This window comes from Pleurodeles waltl, chromosome 3_1 (assembly GCF_031143425.1).
Source record: "Pleurodeles waltl isolate 20211129_DDA chromosome 3_1, aPleWal1.hap1.20221129, whole genome shotgun sequence".
Lineage (NCBI taxonomy): Eukaryota > Metazoa > Chordata > Amphibia > Caudata > Salamandridae > Pleurodeles > Pleurodeles waltl.
In genome coordinates this window covers 921911385-921927420 of record NC_090440.1, presented here as the reverse complement: position 1 = coordinate 921927420, position 16036 = coordinate 921911385, and the positions used below count along the sequence as shown (strand labels likewise).

General features: G+C 44.3%; 1 protein-coding gene across 1 annotated transcript in view; it reads right to left on the bottom strand.

Annotated features, from left to right (window-relative positions):
- The window catches only part of LOC138284761 (uromodulin-like), a 199427-nt gene that overhangs the window by 44027 nt on the left and 139364 nt on the right, over positions 1 to 16036 (bottom strand). Inside the window, exon 6 of the mRNA XM_069223899.1 lies at positions 11520 to 11679. Coding sequence (XP_069080000.1) covers positions 11520 to 11679 — 160 coding nt within the window. The remainder of the gene's footprint in view (positions 1 to 11519; positions 11680 to 16036) is intronic.

Below are 16036 nucleotides of genomic sequence, written 5' to 3'. Positions count from 1 at the left end.
GTACTTCTTTCCAAAGATACACAAAGATGAAAATAATCCCACAGGGCAATCTATCGTCTCGGGCTATGACTCGGTCCTTGACCCTATTTCACAATATGTTAACACTTTCCTAAAGCCTTGGATCAAGGAAGTTCCGTCTTACCTGCGGGACACGATGGACTTCATCAATAAAACTGAAAGTTTCAAATTTGACTCTAATACATGGTGGCTTGTCACATTTGATATAGTCTCCCTTTACACTCAAATCCCTCAAGATGATGGAGGCAATAGAATATCACCTAGAGGCAAGACCAAGACCGCAAAGGGTTCCTACACAATGTGTTCTTTAATTGGCTAGCCTAGCACTCAAGATGAATTACTTTAAAGTTAAGGAGGATGTTTTCTTTCAGACCAAGGGGACTGATGTGGGATGCTGCTTTGCTCCAGAAATGGCAATTCTGTACCTGACCTTGTTCAAAACAAATCTGTGTACAATAATAACCCCTTTCAAAATAATGTGACTGTTAGAAATGGGGTCTTTGGTTGGCAGTCAGGTTACCCCCTATTAAAGCAAGGACCCTCACTCTAGTCAGGGTAAGTCACACACAATCCAAATTATCCTGTGCCCACCCTTTGGTAGCTTGGCACTGAGCAGTCAGGCTTAACTTAGAAGGCAATGTGTAAAGTATTTGGTCAATAATTCATGCAATAACACAGTAGAACACCACAAAAATATACCACACAGTGTTTAGAAAAATATATAATATGTATCTGATAAAATGCAGATCAAAACGATTAAGATGCAATAAGTATATGTTGAGATATCACTGTAAAAGTGATATAAAGTTTCTTTAGTTTTTTAAAAGCAATAAATGGTATCTTTCAAGCACAAAGTACCTGGTTTGCGTTCAAAATCTCAGCATAGAACTGCAGAGGAGGAGATGCGTGGAAAACAGGGAGCTGTGCATCGATTTCTCGGTCCGCACACGGCGATGCGTCGTTTAGTTTTCACGCAGGGTCGGCTGTGCGTTGATTTCCGGCACTCGGTTGTGGATCCTCTTCGGGTTGTACGGTTTTCAGACGCTCAGGGGATGATGCGTGGATTTCCTGCGCTGACAGGACAAAGTCACTGGGGCTGCGTTGATCTAGTGGGCGTTGCGTGGAAATTTCTACTGCACTGCAGGCACTGTGTCAATTCCACTCTGGAAGTCGGGCTGCGTCGTTCCGGCTCAGCTGTGCATCGAACCAGTGGGCCGTGCATCACATTTCCAGTCGCTACGCTGGCGCTGCGTAGATCTTCTCGTTGTGAAGTCGGGCTGTGTAGGTCTGGTTCGGCATGCAGTGAATTTTTCACCGCGGTGCAGGCTGTGCGGCGTTTTTGGTAGGCTGTGCATTGATGTTTGCCGCACAAGGAGTCCTTCTTGTAGAGATGAAGTCTTTTTGGTCCTGAGACTTCATGGAACTGGAGGCAAGCTCTATCCAAGCCCTTGCAGAGCACTTCTCAGCACAGCCAGAGAGCAGCAAGGCAGCAGTCCTTCACAGAAAGCAGTCAGGCAGTTCTTCTTGGCAGGATGCAGGTTCTGGTTCAGGTTCTCTTCTCCAGGAAGTGTCTGTGACAAGAGTGTCTTGTCAAGACGTGTCCAAGATGGTAGGGTCAGAGACCCTACTTAAATACCCAAATGTGCCTTTGAAGTGTGGAAGACTTCAAAGAGTGGCTTAGAAGTGCACACGGTCCCCTTTCAGTTCCATCCTGTCTGCCAGGGTCCCAGTAGGGGGTGTGACAGTGTGTGAGGGCAGGCTACTGTCCTTTGACATGCAAGTGTCAGGCCCTTCACCCTCCCAGCCCAGGAAGACCCATTCAAAATGCAGATGTATGCAAGTGAGGCTGAGTATCCTGTGTTTGGGGTGTGTCTGAGTGAATGCACAAGAGAGCTGTCAACTAAACCTAGCCAGGCGTGGATTGGAAGGCACAGAAAGATTTAAGTGTAGAGAAATGCTCACTTTCTAAAAGTAGCATTTCTAAAACAGTAATATAAAATCCAGCTTCACCATTAAGCAGGATTTTGTATCACCATTCTGGCCCTAATAAATATGACCTGGCTACTCCCTTCAGATCCGGATCTACCACTCAAACAGTATATTAGGGTAGCCTTAATGCTAACCTATGAAAGAAGCAGGCCTCACAACAGTGTAAAAACAAATTTAGGAGTTTTACACTACCAGGACATATAGAACACACATGTTCATGTCCTGCCTTTTACCTACATAGCACCCTACCCTATGGGATACCTAGGACCTACCTTAGGGGTGACTTATATGTAAAGAAAAGGGAGTTTAAGGCTTGGCAAATACTTTTAAATGCCAAGTTGAAGTGGCAGTGAAACTGCACACACAGGCACTGCAAAGGCAAGCCTGAGACATGGTTAGGGGGCTACTTATGTGGGTAGCACAACCAGTGCTGCACCACACTAGTAGCATTTAATTTACAGGCCCTGGGCACACGTCTTGCACTTGACTAGGGACTTATAAGTAAATTAAATAAGCCAATTGGGTATGAGCCAATGTCACCATGTTTTAAGGAGAGAGCATATGCACTTTAGCACCGATCAGCAGTGGTAAACTGCGCAGAGTCATAAAGCCAGCAAAAATGAGGTCAAAAAAAGAGGGGGAGGAAGCAAATAATTTGGGGGTGACCCTGCAGAAAGGCCATTTCCAACAGGGCAAAGTAGGTTTGATTCATAGATGACACACTGTGCATCTGGACTGTTGAAGAGGAAGCCTTGGATCAATTCTACTCTTGGCTGAACAAAAGAATATCAGACATCAAGTTCAGCATGAGCAAGAGTAACATAACATTTCTGGATGTTGAAGTGAAGGTCGTTGATGAACATTTGATAACCACGGTCTACAGGAAACTGACATATAAAAATAATGCCCTCCATTATACAAGCTTTCATCCACGTAGTCTTAAAGAAAACATACCCTATGGGGTATTTCTAAGGATTTGTCAAAATTGCACATTGAAGACTGATTATTTTTAAAATGCTAAAATACTCTTTGATAAATTGAAAGGAAAAGGATATCCTCACAAGCTTCTAAATAACTCTCTCTAAAGTGTGGTTCACTCTAAGGGAATCCCTCCTGGAAAAGAAAAATCGAACAACGTCTGACCAACTTGTGTGTGTTTCCATATATTGTCCCCATACAAATCATTTAAAAAAATCATTCTACAAAACTGGTATCTAATCTCAAACTTGGGCAGTATGTTTGAGCAACAGTTGTTCACACTTAAGAAGACTGCCTGTATAGGCAAACATCTGGTCTGGAATTACACTCCTCCTAAGCCTACGAAAAATAATCAATGGCAACACTGGATGTCAAACCCCCTTGAAGGGTATCATTAATGTGGCACATGTTTAGCATGTAACCAAACAATAGAAGGGTCAGAATTTCAGTTGGAGAACATTAAGTGGAGACACACCGAGTCTAACCAGAGAGGTGGAGATTCAGAGAGGACTCTCACTCAAAAAGAAGCTTACTTAATTCTGTGCTTCAACACTATGAAGGGTTTGAATTAAATGTTAGAATTGCAGAGGCTTTAATACCAAATGTAACTTGACACAAGTTGCATTGGGTTATCATTGTGTATAGTTCAAAGAGAATGAATAGCACAATTGAATCTTATGGTACAAAATAAGCACCAGTGGCTCCAATTTTGGAATGAACATTGACAAATAAAGCTCAGCCTACTACAAAAGCTGCACTCATGAAAAATGTAAAGTATAATGGAATCTATTGTGGTCATCCCCACATAAGCATTATGTATTGATCATCTTACAAGAGATTCAAGGTATTTACAAACTAAAAATTGAGAAAAATATATCAACACAAATTTGATACAATTTTCAAATCGCCAAACGGATTTAAAAATAAAACGAAGGGAGAATTGAACTACATCAACCAGGATTCTGTTGCCTTCATCCTAGATGACTGCATTGGTCTTGTTAGGATTTACACAATGATCGAAGGCCTCAAACAGCCACAGTAGAATTTTATAAAGCAGAACTTCACAAACCTACAACCACACAATTGCATAGGAGCCTGCGGCCGAAGCCTTTGTTGAAGAAATCAGGACGGCGGAGCACCCAGACATAATCAAAACAAAGTAAGTCCACTGAAATGGGTTGAGCAAGTGGTAAGCTATTAGCGTTATGGTGTGTGGCTAACAATAGTTAAAAAATCACAATGGAGTCTCACCGCGCCCGGGTACAACATTAACAGTGTGTATTCTTGTCTCTTTTTGAAAGAAACATTTGTAATACCAGTAAGAGCAGCACCATCATCAGGCCGTGCTGCATGTATTTGCAGATTCTAGATAACTGGCACATAACGCAGGCTCCCTCAGTGGAAAACTCAAGACTAGTATATTGTACTCTATGTGTAATGCAAATGTTTATTGGTGTAAAAGTATTAGCTTTTCTTTGATATATACAAATAGCTCATACAACTTTTGGTAATATTATCCAATGTTTATGATTAATTTACACAAATGAAAGTTTAAGCTACTATGTTCATAATAAACAAAGTCAAGTTGATTATGTTCTTGATCTGCAAAAATTTAAGTTAACAGCCTTATCTAAATTATCATCAGTCAATGTATTTTGCTGTTATTATACTTTAACTTCCGAAAAGTGGCATTTTTGGATGACAATTCAAAATCTGACTCCACCATTAGTTGTGATTTTACACTGTGATTCCAGAGACACCAAACTTGGGGGTACCATCTGTTACCAATTAGGTATTACACTTATAAAATGTAATAAGGTAGTCCCAATTTTATCCTATGGAAGAAATAGGCCATCCGGTTGTAAAAAACAAATGTAAGGGTTTTTCACTAGCAAAACAAGTAAAACTTAAAGTACATGTCTTACTTTGTAAACACACTGCACCCTGCCCATGGGCTATATGGTACCTTAGGGGTGAATTATATGTATTGACAAGCATTTGCAACGTACTAGGTCTTGCAATTACTTGAGTTGGAGCTATTGGCATTGTAAATGCATAACTGGACTTTTTTTTGCCACATTAATTGGACACCCCTTCTGCATATTTTGATCCTTTCTGCCACATAGTTCCAATGACGTTGCATATAACTACAGGGCTAGTAGGCCTACTGGAATATTTTTAAACAAGGCCCTTAAAAAACAAACTACTCCCAGGTACAAAACATACTTGGCAGTTGGTACAGGCAACAATGCCTAACTAATTGTACTCCAAAAATGCGAGCTTACTGGATCACTGTCCCTTTAAAGGAGTCTGGGGAGTTGAAAAAAATGCCTGTGATTTTTTCCCCACCCTTGAGAAGAGCCACCTCAGGTGATCCTCAGTCAGTCTTGAACTGAAATATTAGTTGTAAAATATTGACCAGTGCACAGCATAATCAACTGTGAGCTCTTCTTGAGGTTAGTTTTATAAATATACGCACACACAGCTCAAGTTTCACTGACTCAAACGTATGTAGTTCATCTAGTCAGGTTTCGGCTTTGTTATAGCAGCTTCCATCATGTTCTAAAAATAAAACTACAAGTCCCAGAATGCAAAGCTGAAACATAAACTAAATGAGCAAATCACGCATCGAACTAGGGAACTGGACAACTCTCTCAGCTTGTATCACATTAAAAAAATACAATTACAAGTCCAGAATGAAAATGTGATCTGCAAAGAATGTGTACTGAGCAGATTAGAGTGCATATACAGTAGAAATGTCAAAATAACTCTGGCGATTAATGTTCTTTTTGGAGAGAAAACGTAGTTTTTTCTAGTGAAAGTTTGGACTCATTATAAGGTAGCGCAGACGGTTAATGTTCTTTCTGGAGAGAGAATGTACTTTTGTCTAGTAGAAGCGTGGACTCATTATAAGGTAGCGCACAGGGTTGATGTGCCTTCTGAAAAGAACTTGTGCTAGACAAATCACAAGTGCATGTAATGTAAAAATAACTGGCGATTTATGTTCTTTCTGGAGAGAGAATGTGCTTTTGTTTAGTGGAAGCTTGGGGTCATCATTAGGTAGCGCAGAGGGTTAATGTGCTTGCTACAAAGAATGTGCACTAGGCAAATCACAAACTGCATGTAATGTAAAAATGTCAAAATAACTAGCGATTTATGTTCTTTCTGGAAAGAAAACATACTTTTGTCTAGTATAAGCTTGGAATCATCATAAGGTAGCAAAGAGGGTTAATATGTGTTGTACCTGGCTTTTTGACAGGGTCATCCCCAAACTTTTTGCCTCCTTCCTCATATTTTTTCTGACCTGTTGTTGTTGGCTTTTGACCTCTGGGCACTTTACCCCTGCTAACCAGTGCTAAAGTGCATATGCTCTCTGTGTAAATTGTACTATTGATTGGTTTATCCATGATTGGCTATTTAATTTACTTGTAAGTCCCTAGTAGAGTGCACTACATGTGCCTAGGGCATGTAGATTAAATGCTACTAGTGGGCCTGCAGCACTGGTTGTGCCACCCACTTCAGTAGCCCCTTAACCTTGTCTCAGGCCTGCCATTGCAAGGCCTGTGTGTGCAGTTTCACTGCCACTTCGACTTGGCATTTAAAAGTACTTGCCAAGCCTAGAACTCCCCTTTTTCTACATCTGAGTCACCTCTAATGTGTGCCCTAGGTAACCCCTAGAGCAGGGTGCTGTGTGGGTAAAAGGCAGGACATGTACCTGTGTAGTTATATGTCCTGGTAGTGTAAAACTCCTAAATTCGTTTTTACACTACTGTGAGGCCTGCTCCCTCCATAGGCTAACATTGGGGCTGCCCTCATACATTGTTGAAGTGGCAGCTGCGGATCTGAAAGGAGCAGGAAGGTCATATTTAGTATGGCCAGAATGGTAATACAAAATCCTGCTGACTGGTGAAGTCGGATTTAATATTACTATTCTAGAAATGCCACTTTTAGAAAGTGAGCATTTCTTTGCACTTAAATCTTTCTGTGCCCTTCAATCCACGTCTGGCTAGGTTTAGTTGACAGCTCCTTGTGCATTCACTCAGACACACCCCAAACACAGGGTACTCAGCCTCACTTGCATACATCTGCATTTTGAATGGGTCTTCCTGGGCTGGGAGGGTGGAGGGCCTGCCCTCACACAAAGGACTGCCACACCCCCTACTGGGACTCTGGCAGACAGGATTGAACTGAAAGGGGCTTGGTGCATTTCTTAGACACTCTTTGAAGTCACCCCCACTTCAAAGGCACAACTTAGTATAAAACAGGGCCTCTGCCCTACCTCATCAGGCACTTGCTGGAGAAGAAACCTGAACCAGAAACTACATCCTGCCAAGAAGAACTGCCTGGCTGCTCAAAGGACTCACCTGTCTGCTTTCTACAAAGGACTGCTGCCTTGCTGTTGGCCTGCTGCCTTGCTGAACTCTTGTCTGGCTGTGAAAGTGCTCTCCAAGGGCTTGGATAGAGCTTGCCTCCTGTTCCCTGAAGTCTCAGGACCAAAAAGACTTCTCTTTTTCACTTGGACGCTCCGTGCGCCGAATATTTCGACGCACAGCTTGTTCCGTGGCGAGAAAAACGCCGCACACCGACGCTGATCGACACGACGCCTTCGGGACGCCCGGAACTTCGACGCACGGCTTCGCAAGGACAACGCCGCCCGACCTCTAGAGGAGAAATCGATGCGACGCCTGCCGTGAGATTGTAATTTCGACGCGCAGCCCCGCAGAACGACGTGCAGCCGGAAAACAAGCAGGAAAATCCACGCACAGACCCGGGACATCTGGTAATCCCCGCGATCCACAGAAAGAGACTGTCCGCGCACCAGAAAATTACGCACGACTTCCCCGCGTGAAAAATAACGACGCAAGTCTGTGTGTGCTTGGGAGAAATCGACGCACACACCCTTTTTTCACGGATCTCTTCTTCTGTGGCCCTCTGAGGAGATTTTCCACTCCAAACCAGTTACTTTGTGCTTGAAAGAGACTTTGTTTGCTTTTTAAAGACTTAAGACACTTTATATCACTTTCCAGTGATATCTCTACAAATTCACATTGCAACTTTATAAGTTTTGACCTACAATTATCCTGATAAATTATATATATTTTTCTAAACACTGTGTGGTGTATTTTTGTGGTGCTATATGGTGGTTTTGTATGATTTATTGCACAAATACTTTACACATTGCCTTCTAAGTTAAGCCTGACTGCTCGTGCCAAGCTACCAGAGGGTGGGCACAGGATAATCTTGGCTTGTGTGTGACTTACCCTGACTAGAGTGAGGGCTTTTGCTTGGACAGGGGGTAACCTGACTGCCAACCAAAAACCCCATTTCTAACAATATGCCTCATGCAAAGAACGTGTACTAAGCAGATCAGAGTACATATAATGTAAAAACAATACCGCCGATCAAGTTCTGAGCTCTGTGAGAGCTATGGAAACCACGGAGCACAGACAAAAGAAAATGTAGTTCACCCACTCTGAAGTATATTGGCAATCGTGCAATTATCCCTGGAACAGGGTTGATGCCCAAGGCGGTAACCAAACCGCCCCAAAGCGGGACAAACTTAAAGCATTTACCAAAGGCATCAAGTGATTTTTAACGTGAGGGGCATGAGGTGGATGTGGGTAAAAGTCAACAATACTCATAACAGGTCGAAATGTTTGCGTGCTAATCCTAAAAAGGAAGGCTTAGTCAATAAATTTAACTTGCCAGATCAACATGGCAGTGTAAAACTGCACATACAGGCTCTGCATTTGCAGGTCTCAGACATGGGTAAGTGGCTACTGATGTGGGTGGCACAATCTCTGCTACAGGCCCACTAGCAGCATTGAATTTACAGGCCCTGGGCACATGTAGTGGACTATTCTAGGACTTATAAGTAAGCTAAATAGGCCAAGTGGGTATGAGCCCATGTTTAGAGGAGAATGTACATGCACATTAGCATTGGTTAGAGGTGGTAAAGTACTCAGAGTCCTAAAGCCAAAAAAAAACGAGGTCAGAAAAAGAGAGACAAAGGCAAAACGTTTGGAGTGAAAACAGGCTCCGTCAGCACCCTACTAGTCAAGTACATTAAGCTTGTGGGTCACCCCTTGCTGCTTCAGCTGTTGCTTAAATATTCTTTCTTTTGTTTTGTCCCAGGATGCACTTTTCCTTGAGAAACAGGAAGGTCAGACCTAACTGACTGGCTCTGAAAAAATATCTATTAAACAATAAACTTCCCATTACATCCTGTCAATGAAAAAATGTTCATATTAACACATGATTCATGTTACAGATTTCATGGTCTCTTCAATTCTGAGCACCTACAACTAAAAACTAGCTAGGTACAGGCTACAGAAGTAGAAAACAGACTTCCAAAGTTTGTGAAATACTCTATCAGGCTAATCCTGTTTGGGTAACGAACGTCCTGGAAGACTTAACCCTTAGTAATGTCTCAAAATATCTGTACTTTGCTTCCAAAGATCACCATTCATTTTTATGACAATTATAAGATGATGCATGCTACATACATCTTTCTAAACACTTCTCATAGTACAAAGAGCTGGTCTAGTTCAACTAAGTTTAATACTTCCAAGAGGCATATTACATACGTGTCCTTAACCTATTGTTCTAAGCAGGGAGGTGGTCGTCCAATTCCAAAATGATGGTTGCTTCCTGAATTCTCAGTTTACTATTGCCTAAGGAGATTAGCCCTTTTGCTCGCCTTTCAACCAGAGCATTCAAAATATTACACTGAATATAACATTAAGCATTAAGGGGCATATTTATAATCCCCTAGTGGCACCTTACGCCACATTAGCGTCCTTAGTATTTACGTTGATGTGGCCCAAAGAGGCCAAAATCCCTGCGCCGTATTTACAGAGTGGCGCAATGTATGCATTATGCTACCCTGTAACCCTTTGCGCTACATTATGCCTGCGCCAGGCATAATGTATGGAAAGGGGGTGTTTCCCCATTAGGGGGACCAAAAAAATGTTGCAAAGATATCTATGAGAAATCCTTGTGCCATATTCTATGGCACTTTTAAGACCTTAAAAGGGAGCTTACATTATTTAGAATGGGCCATTTTGGCACTACTCCTGCAGAGCACTTCAACAGCGTCATATTGAATGTCACTATTGCCCCCTACCCTGTGCCATAGTGTGCTGTATTTCATACGGCACACACATGGTGGCGTAGGGGGGCGCTAAGGGGCACAGGGAAAGTAGCACTGCACCTGGTGCAGTGCTACTTTCCATAAATCTGCCCCTAAACTTCTCAAACAGATACCTGTCATGTCTGCAGGGAAAGGAAATCTGTCTAATGTCATATGTCCATTGATGCAAAGTGCGATTACATTATGAAATAGCTTGGGTAAAAGAACCCCACCCACCCTTTTCATCTGACCTTCAAAGGGGTAAGAAAATACATTAATGTGTTATGCGGCTGACCTAGTGGTGCCTGCCCTGATATATATAGGTCAGCAGGGCTTCCAGGACAGTTTAATGTGTGAGGTGTCAAGTAGACTTCACACATTATGAACCACCGGGCTGCTCCACCCAGCAACATTGCAGGCCTAGAACCGAACCCTCACCTATGTAGAAATATTAATTGATAAAGCTCGGTAAGTCGCATTGTAGAAGAATGCCATCATAGGAACACTGTAAAGCTTTATGTTTAAAGTTGATTAATATGTAGGACAGTCCAGGAGACTTCCAGGCATTTTATTGGTCTTTATGGAGCGTTCAAGAAACAGCAGGGTGTCCAGGAGATGAACATCATAAAAGACACAAAATGTCTCTTAGAAGAGCTGGATTTTAAGACTCTTTTCTAATTCAAGGAGATTACTAATTTTACAAATTTCGTATACTGTTATATAGTGAGGTGCTAGTAGCTGTGCATGCTTAAATCTAAGTAAGTGCTCTTTAAACGAGTGAATATTATACACCAGGGGTTTCTGGCGTAGGTCCAGGTGGGATGGATCTATGCCTGATATTAAAGATAGCCAAGTTAACAATATCAGTGCGTGTGTGTGTATTTATCCCTGTTGTACCTCACGAGTGTTTATCCTTTTACCACCACCAGAATTCACATGAATTGTTCCACTAAATTATTCATCCCATTTGTTCCCCTTAGTACTTATTCAGCTGTCGCATCAGCACCTGCCACCAGGCATGTGATGCAATGGAGACTCCAGCTGAAAATATTGTAGCAGGGTCCATAGAATTTCAATTAGGCGATCCATCACTTTGATATAAAAAAGGCCTTGGGAAGTAGAGGAGTAAGCGTCTCATGCAGGGGCCTATTTACACACTACTATTTGCTTTGATTTACCCCAGCAATACTCCCTTGTTTTCTCCCCCCCATTTGTGTCCCTTAATAGTTACTCCAGAGTTTCCCCTTCAATGCCCACTATGTGGCCACCCTTGATACTCACCGGCTGCCTTTCAGTACTCACACATTTTGCCCTAGACAGGATTTCCCTCAGTACTCGCCTCAGTTGCCCCCTCAGTGGTGACTCCAGTACTCTCCCTGGTTTTCTCTCATGTGTTACTCACCCCAGAACACTGCCTTGTCGCTCTCAGGCACAAGCGGGCACTGCAGTAGATGTATGCTGAGGATGTCGATTGGAAGATGAACACCTCGATGCTGAATCGAACTTGCAGGGATTCTCCATTGGACACCACTTGGATCTGCACATCACCATTTGCAGGGCAGCTGTGAAAATACAAAGAAGTCTTGTTCACAAACAATGGTGTACAACCATAATTACCAACTCCCTATGTATGTATATATATATATATATATATATATATATATATCCATAGGAATTCACTTAAGGAACAAAGATTACAGGGACGTTCATAATATCACTGCAACATTTCCAATAAAATTATTGAAGAGAATACTGTGCATGTAACATCTGATATTAGTCTATGAGGATGACCTGTTGATATATCTAGGGAAATGGAGTACTATGTGGTGTGTACACCACCCCAAAAATGGTCCTGGGATTCACACTAGTAAATCCCTAGCTCAGGCCTGGCAGAGTGGCAAAGAGCAGTCAGTCTTTACTTAGAGGAACATGTGTTAAGCATTTCAGAGCACCCATATGATAAGTAATTGATACGACTCAAAAGAAATCTGACACCAATTTATAAAAAAAGAGCTTATTAAATTAGACACCAAAACAAACAGAATTGCATCAGTACAAACTAAGTTATAGATTTTAGAAGCAAAATTAAATCACAGAAAAAATACACTTTGAAAACTTAATGTTGTAGTCAGTGAGAAAAACAACTAGTGACAATTGGTGACTTTGAGGTTGAGTTACGTGGAATCCCTGCAGGGTTTGGTGCTGTGGACCCTAGAACCAAGCCACGACAGTCAGTTCAATTTTACCTGGCCTGTGGCGTCTGAGTGCAATGTTGACCTGGCTTTCCCTGGTGCTGAATGGGACCCGCGGTGGGGCTGATTTTACCATTTACCTTATGTTGCAACAAACAAAATGCAAAAACGCAGCTGGGGTGACGATAACAGATGCAGGCAACACAGTGTGCCCTGTAGATTCAGCATTGAGTGTGGGGGTCAGTTACCGGACAGACTACCAACAAGCCTTGGGAACGGTAACCTCACAGAAAAGCTTTGGGAACTTCACAGGGTTTGGAGAAGTGAGGTAGTGGCCTGTAACTTCAGGGCAGGTGAGACTACAACTCCCAGAAGACCCTCCACCACCTGGATTTGAACGATCCCATAGTGGGTCCAATGACCAGTGAATCTTTAGATCATGCAAGCGTTATTACCTGCAATTTGGAGGGGACTAGTGCAACTAGTCCAAGGGAGACTGAGGGTGCTTCTGTCTTCCACAGGGATCCCTTTGGTCGGGACTACACAGTTTGTGCCAAGGATGAGGCTTAGTCATGCAGTTGCAAGCCTGTTGCTGCTGGGACAGTGTATTCCTCTTTTGCTTTGGTACAGTGTGCAACGTTCTGTTGTCAGTGACACAGGTCTCCTCTGAGTCCTTCAATTAAGTTGGTCGATCAGATCTGAGGTTCCGGTGTCAGGGTGTTCCCTAAATCCTAGATTTAGGGGAGTTACGGATTTGGAGGCTAGTGGCCAATGGGCAGCTAGTTTCTGCAGCTAATGCGCCCCTGAGGTGAACACATCTGGTTGAGTGGGACACCTTTTACTACGGAGAACCTTCTATTCTGCCACTCCTAAGATGGCAGAAATCAAAATGTACTGCTCAGACTGGGCTGCTCGGTCTAGAGTTGTGGTCAGCCTTCTGGGGGTGTGCATTACCCTGCGTAGTTAATTTCCCATGTGTCCATGAGCAGATGTGTCTGGGGTGGGGGCAAGTGGTTTCCTCCACTTGGGGGGCAACACAGATGGCTATCAAGGGCAGTGAAGAGCTGTGGAGCCTTTGAAGCTCACTGCCCTGAAGTGCCAATTCACTAGAACTGTGACCTGGTTCTTGCCTCAACCTTTGTCACTGACTCCTGCGGGTGTTCCATACAACCTGGCAGGAGGTCAGAATCCTGTCTTCGCTCCAGCAGTGGTGGGAAAGTGCGGGCTGACCAGCCAGAGCACAAAGAAGTTGGTACAACCAGGTGGGCACACTCTAATGCGCCGCCTGGGTACATGTCAGCCATCCCTCAACACCAGATTTGTGTCAGAGGAAAGAAGGCACATTGTTTGACACCAAAATCTACATACCTAGGCAGTATCATAATGATGGTAGCAACCTGGGTCTGCCCGGGTACAAGCCCCATGTTGTCCTATGGACTGGCTATGACTTATCATGTACTTTAATGGTAAAGACACTATAGAGACATATAGGCTTGGGCTTACATGCCTATATCTTAAATATACTGCACCCTGCCTCCTGGGCTGAAGAGGCCTACTTGGGGGTGTCTGGCATACAGTAAAAGCAGTGCATGGGACTGTGCCACACATGGTGAGGGCACAGTCGAGATAGATCGCAGAGTTTGGACTGCTCCTGTAGTGTGCAATGGCAGGCCTGTTATCAGTAGATTATATGGGTCACTCAGAGTGGCACAAACTCGTGATACACCTGGAGACCCCTTTACCACCTATGCCCTATGTACTACAGGTACCATTTACATGAGACTTGTAAGGGGGTAGAGTCCTTGCCAATTTAAGAATTACAAAGTTGACAAATCAGTTTTGGGTGAGAGCACAGTACTGGGGCCTGGACAGCAGGCACCAGGGCACTAGCAGAGTCATAACCATTAGGCTCTAGTAGTCCAATTAGGGGCAAAAAGTGTGGGGCATCTGCAAAGAGCCCAGTTTTCTTACACTGTATATGTCCAATGTGATCACAGAGGTCCCATTTCTATTACAGCTACTGCAGAAATTTGGCAAGCTTTGCGGCCTGTTGGTGATCCTGGCAAAAACCTGTGTCTTCTCAATTGCACCAGACTTGGTCAGACCAGGGATCCTGTCACCCGAAATCTAGCATAATGGATATCACCATGTGTTTCAGACATGGCTCCCCTTAGGGAAAAATCATAAAACTTCTTACTTTTTTTTCCTTCTGCCTATGCTTTCTCCCTGTGCTGGGCCTTAGGACTCTGGACACTCCCTGGCTGTGCGGTAGGGAGGAATTGAGATCCCTATCGTACCTGTAGTAGGAAATGGTGGGGGGAAGGACTTGGTAGCCACCACACCATGGTTGGCCCCTTAGAAAAGGTGTATTAGATACGTGGGTGGTGTGTGGGTGACCCGGTTGCTGGAAGATGCATGGGCATCTATGTTGTCCCATCTTGCAACCCCCTGAGCCACGTCCAAGGCCTGATTGAATAGGCCTGCAGGGCCAGTGGACACCTGCACTCAGGGTGGGGACTCCTTAAAGGGAGGCTCACCCTGAGTGGGCCTTACCCTGTCCTTGGAGGGCACAGATAGAGGGGCAAGAGGACTCGATAGGGCCAGATCGGCTCGGGTAGGGAAGGCCATCTAGAAGGGAGGCCCCCTACCGGAGGGAAGCCGGCCAGGACCCCATGTGGGGAGTCGGTTTCCTAATAAGTGGATTTGGGCCACAGACCCTGACCCCCTGTATAGGCAGGGGGATGGGTAGGCGCAGGTGCTCCCCAAATGTGGAGACCATGCTAATCTATGTATGGTGCACCTGGCCCTGTTGGCCCTGGGTAGGCCCCAGTAAGGCGTTCACGCATGGCTTAGTACCTACGGGGTCTCCCTATATGGAGAGAGCCGAGGCAGTGGCCCTGCAGATGCCTGAAACTGCATCAAGACACCATACGATGCAAGAGCCTGGGGCTCAGAGCTCTTTCCCTCTGGGAATGCAGTGTGAAAGAGCACACACCATTCATAAGGATTCAGACTGGCACTGCTACCTGGGTGCAGGTTTAGAGTACCCCAGCAGAGCCAGGTATGGATGGAGGTTAACCTTTCTGACCACAGACATATATGGTCATGGGTGGGTGGAGTGGTTCCTATTGTGGGGGAGCGCATAGCCATAGTGACCATAGTGCGCATATTTATACCTGCTTATTTCTTATTAGGAACAGAGCCTGTGGGCTCAGGCTAACACAGGGTGCACAAGCACCATGTTGGTAGCAGAACCGAAGAGTCACTTGCGTTAGCAGGCAGGTGTGTGTGCCTGGGGCGTGCGTGCCCAGGAAGTTCCAAACACCCATGTTTGCACTACCCATGAGAGTTTCTCTTCTCATACAGTGGTATGGGAAGCCTAGGTTTGTTAAGTCCGGTTGCAATATTAGATTGCAGGGGAGCAGCCTCGTACTGTTTGGTATCATTGAACTCAGGATGACAAACCTGCACTGTTGAGCACAGTAGATTGGTCATCAATGCCCGAGAAGTGCCACTTCGGGGAAGTGGGCATTTCTAGGTCAGGCTGGGTCTGGTGCCCCAGAAACTAGCTTTCATTCCATCGGCCCCAGATGAAGAGCACATCCACACATTACCCAGATGACCGTTATAAACTTGGGACATCCAAAATGACAGATCCCTGCCATTTGGGGCCTGCTCAGACAGATGTGGGGAGAGGTTGTAACACTTGGCCTCCTGGAGTGAGAGT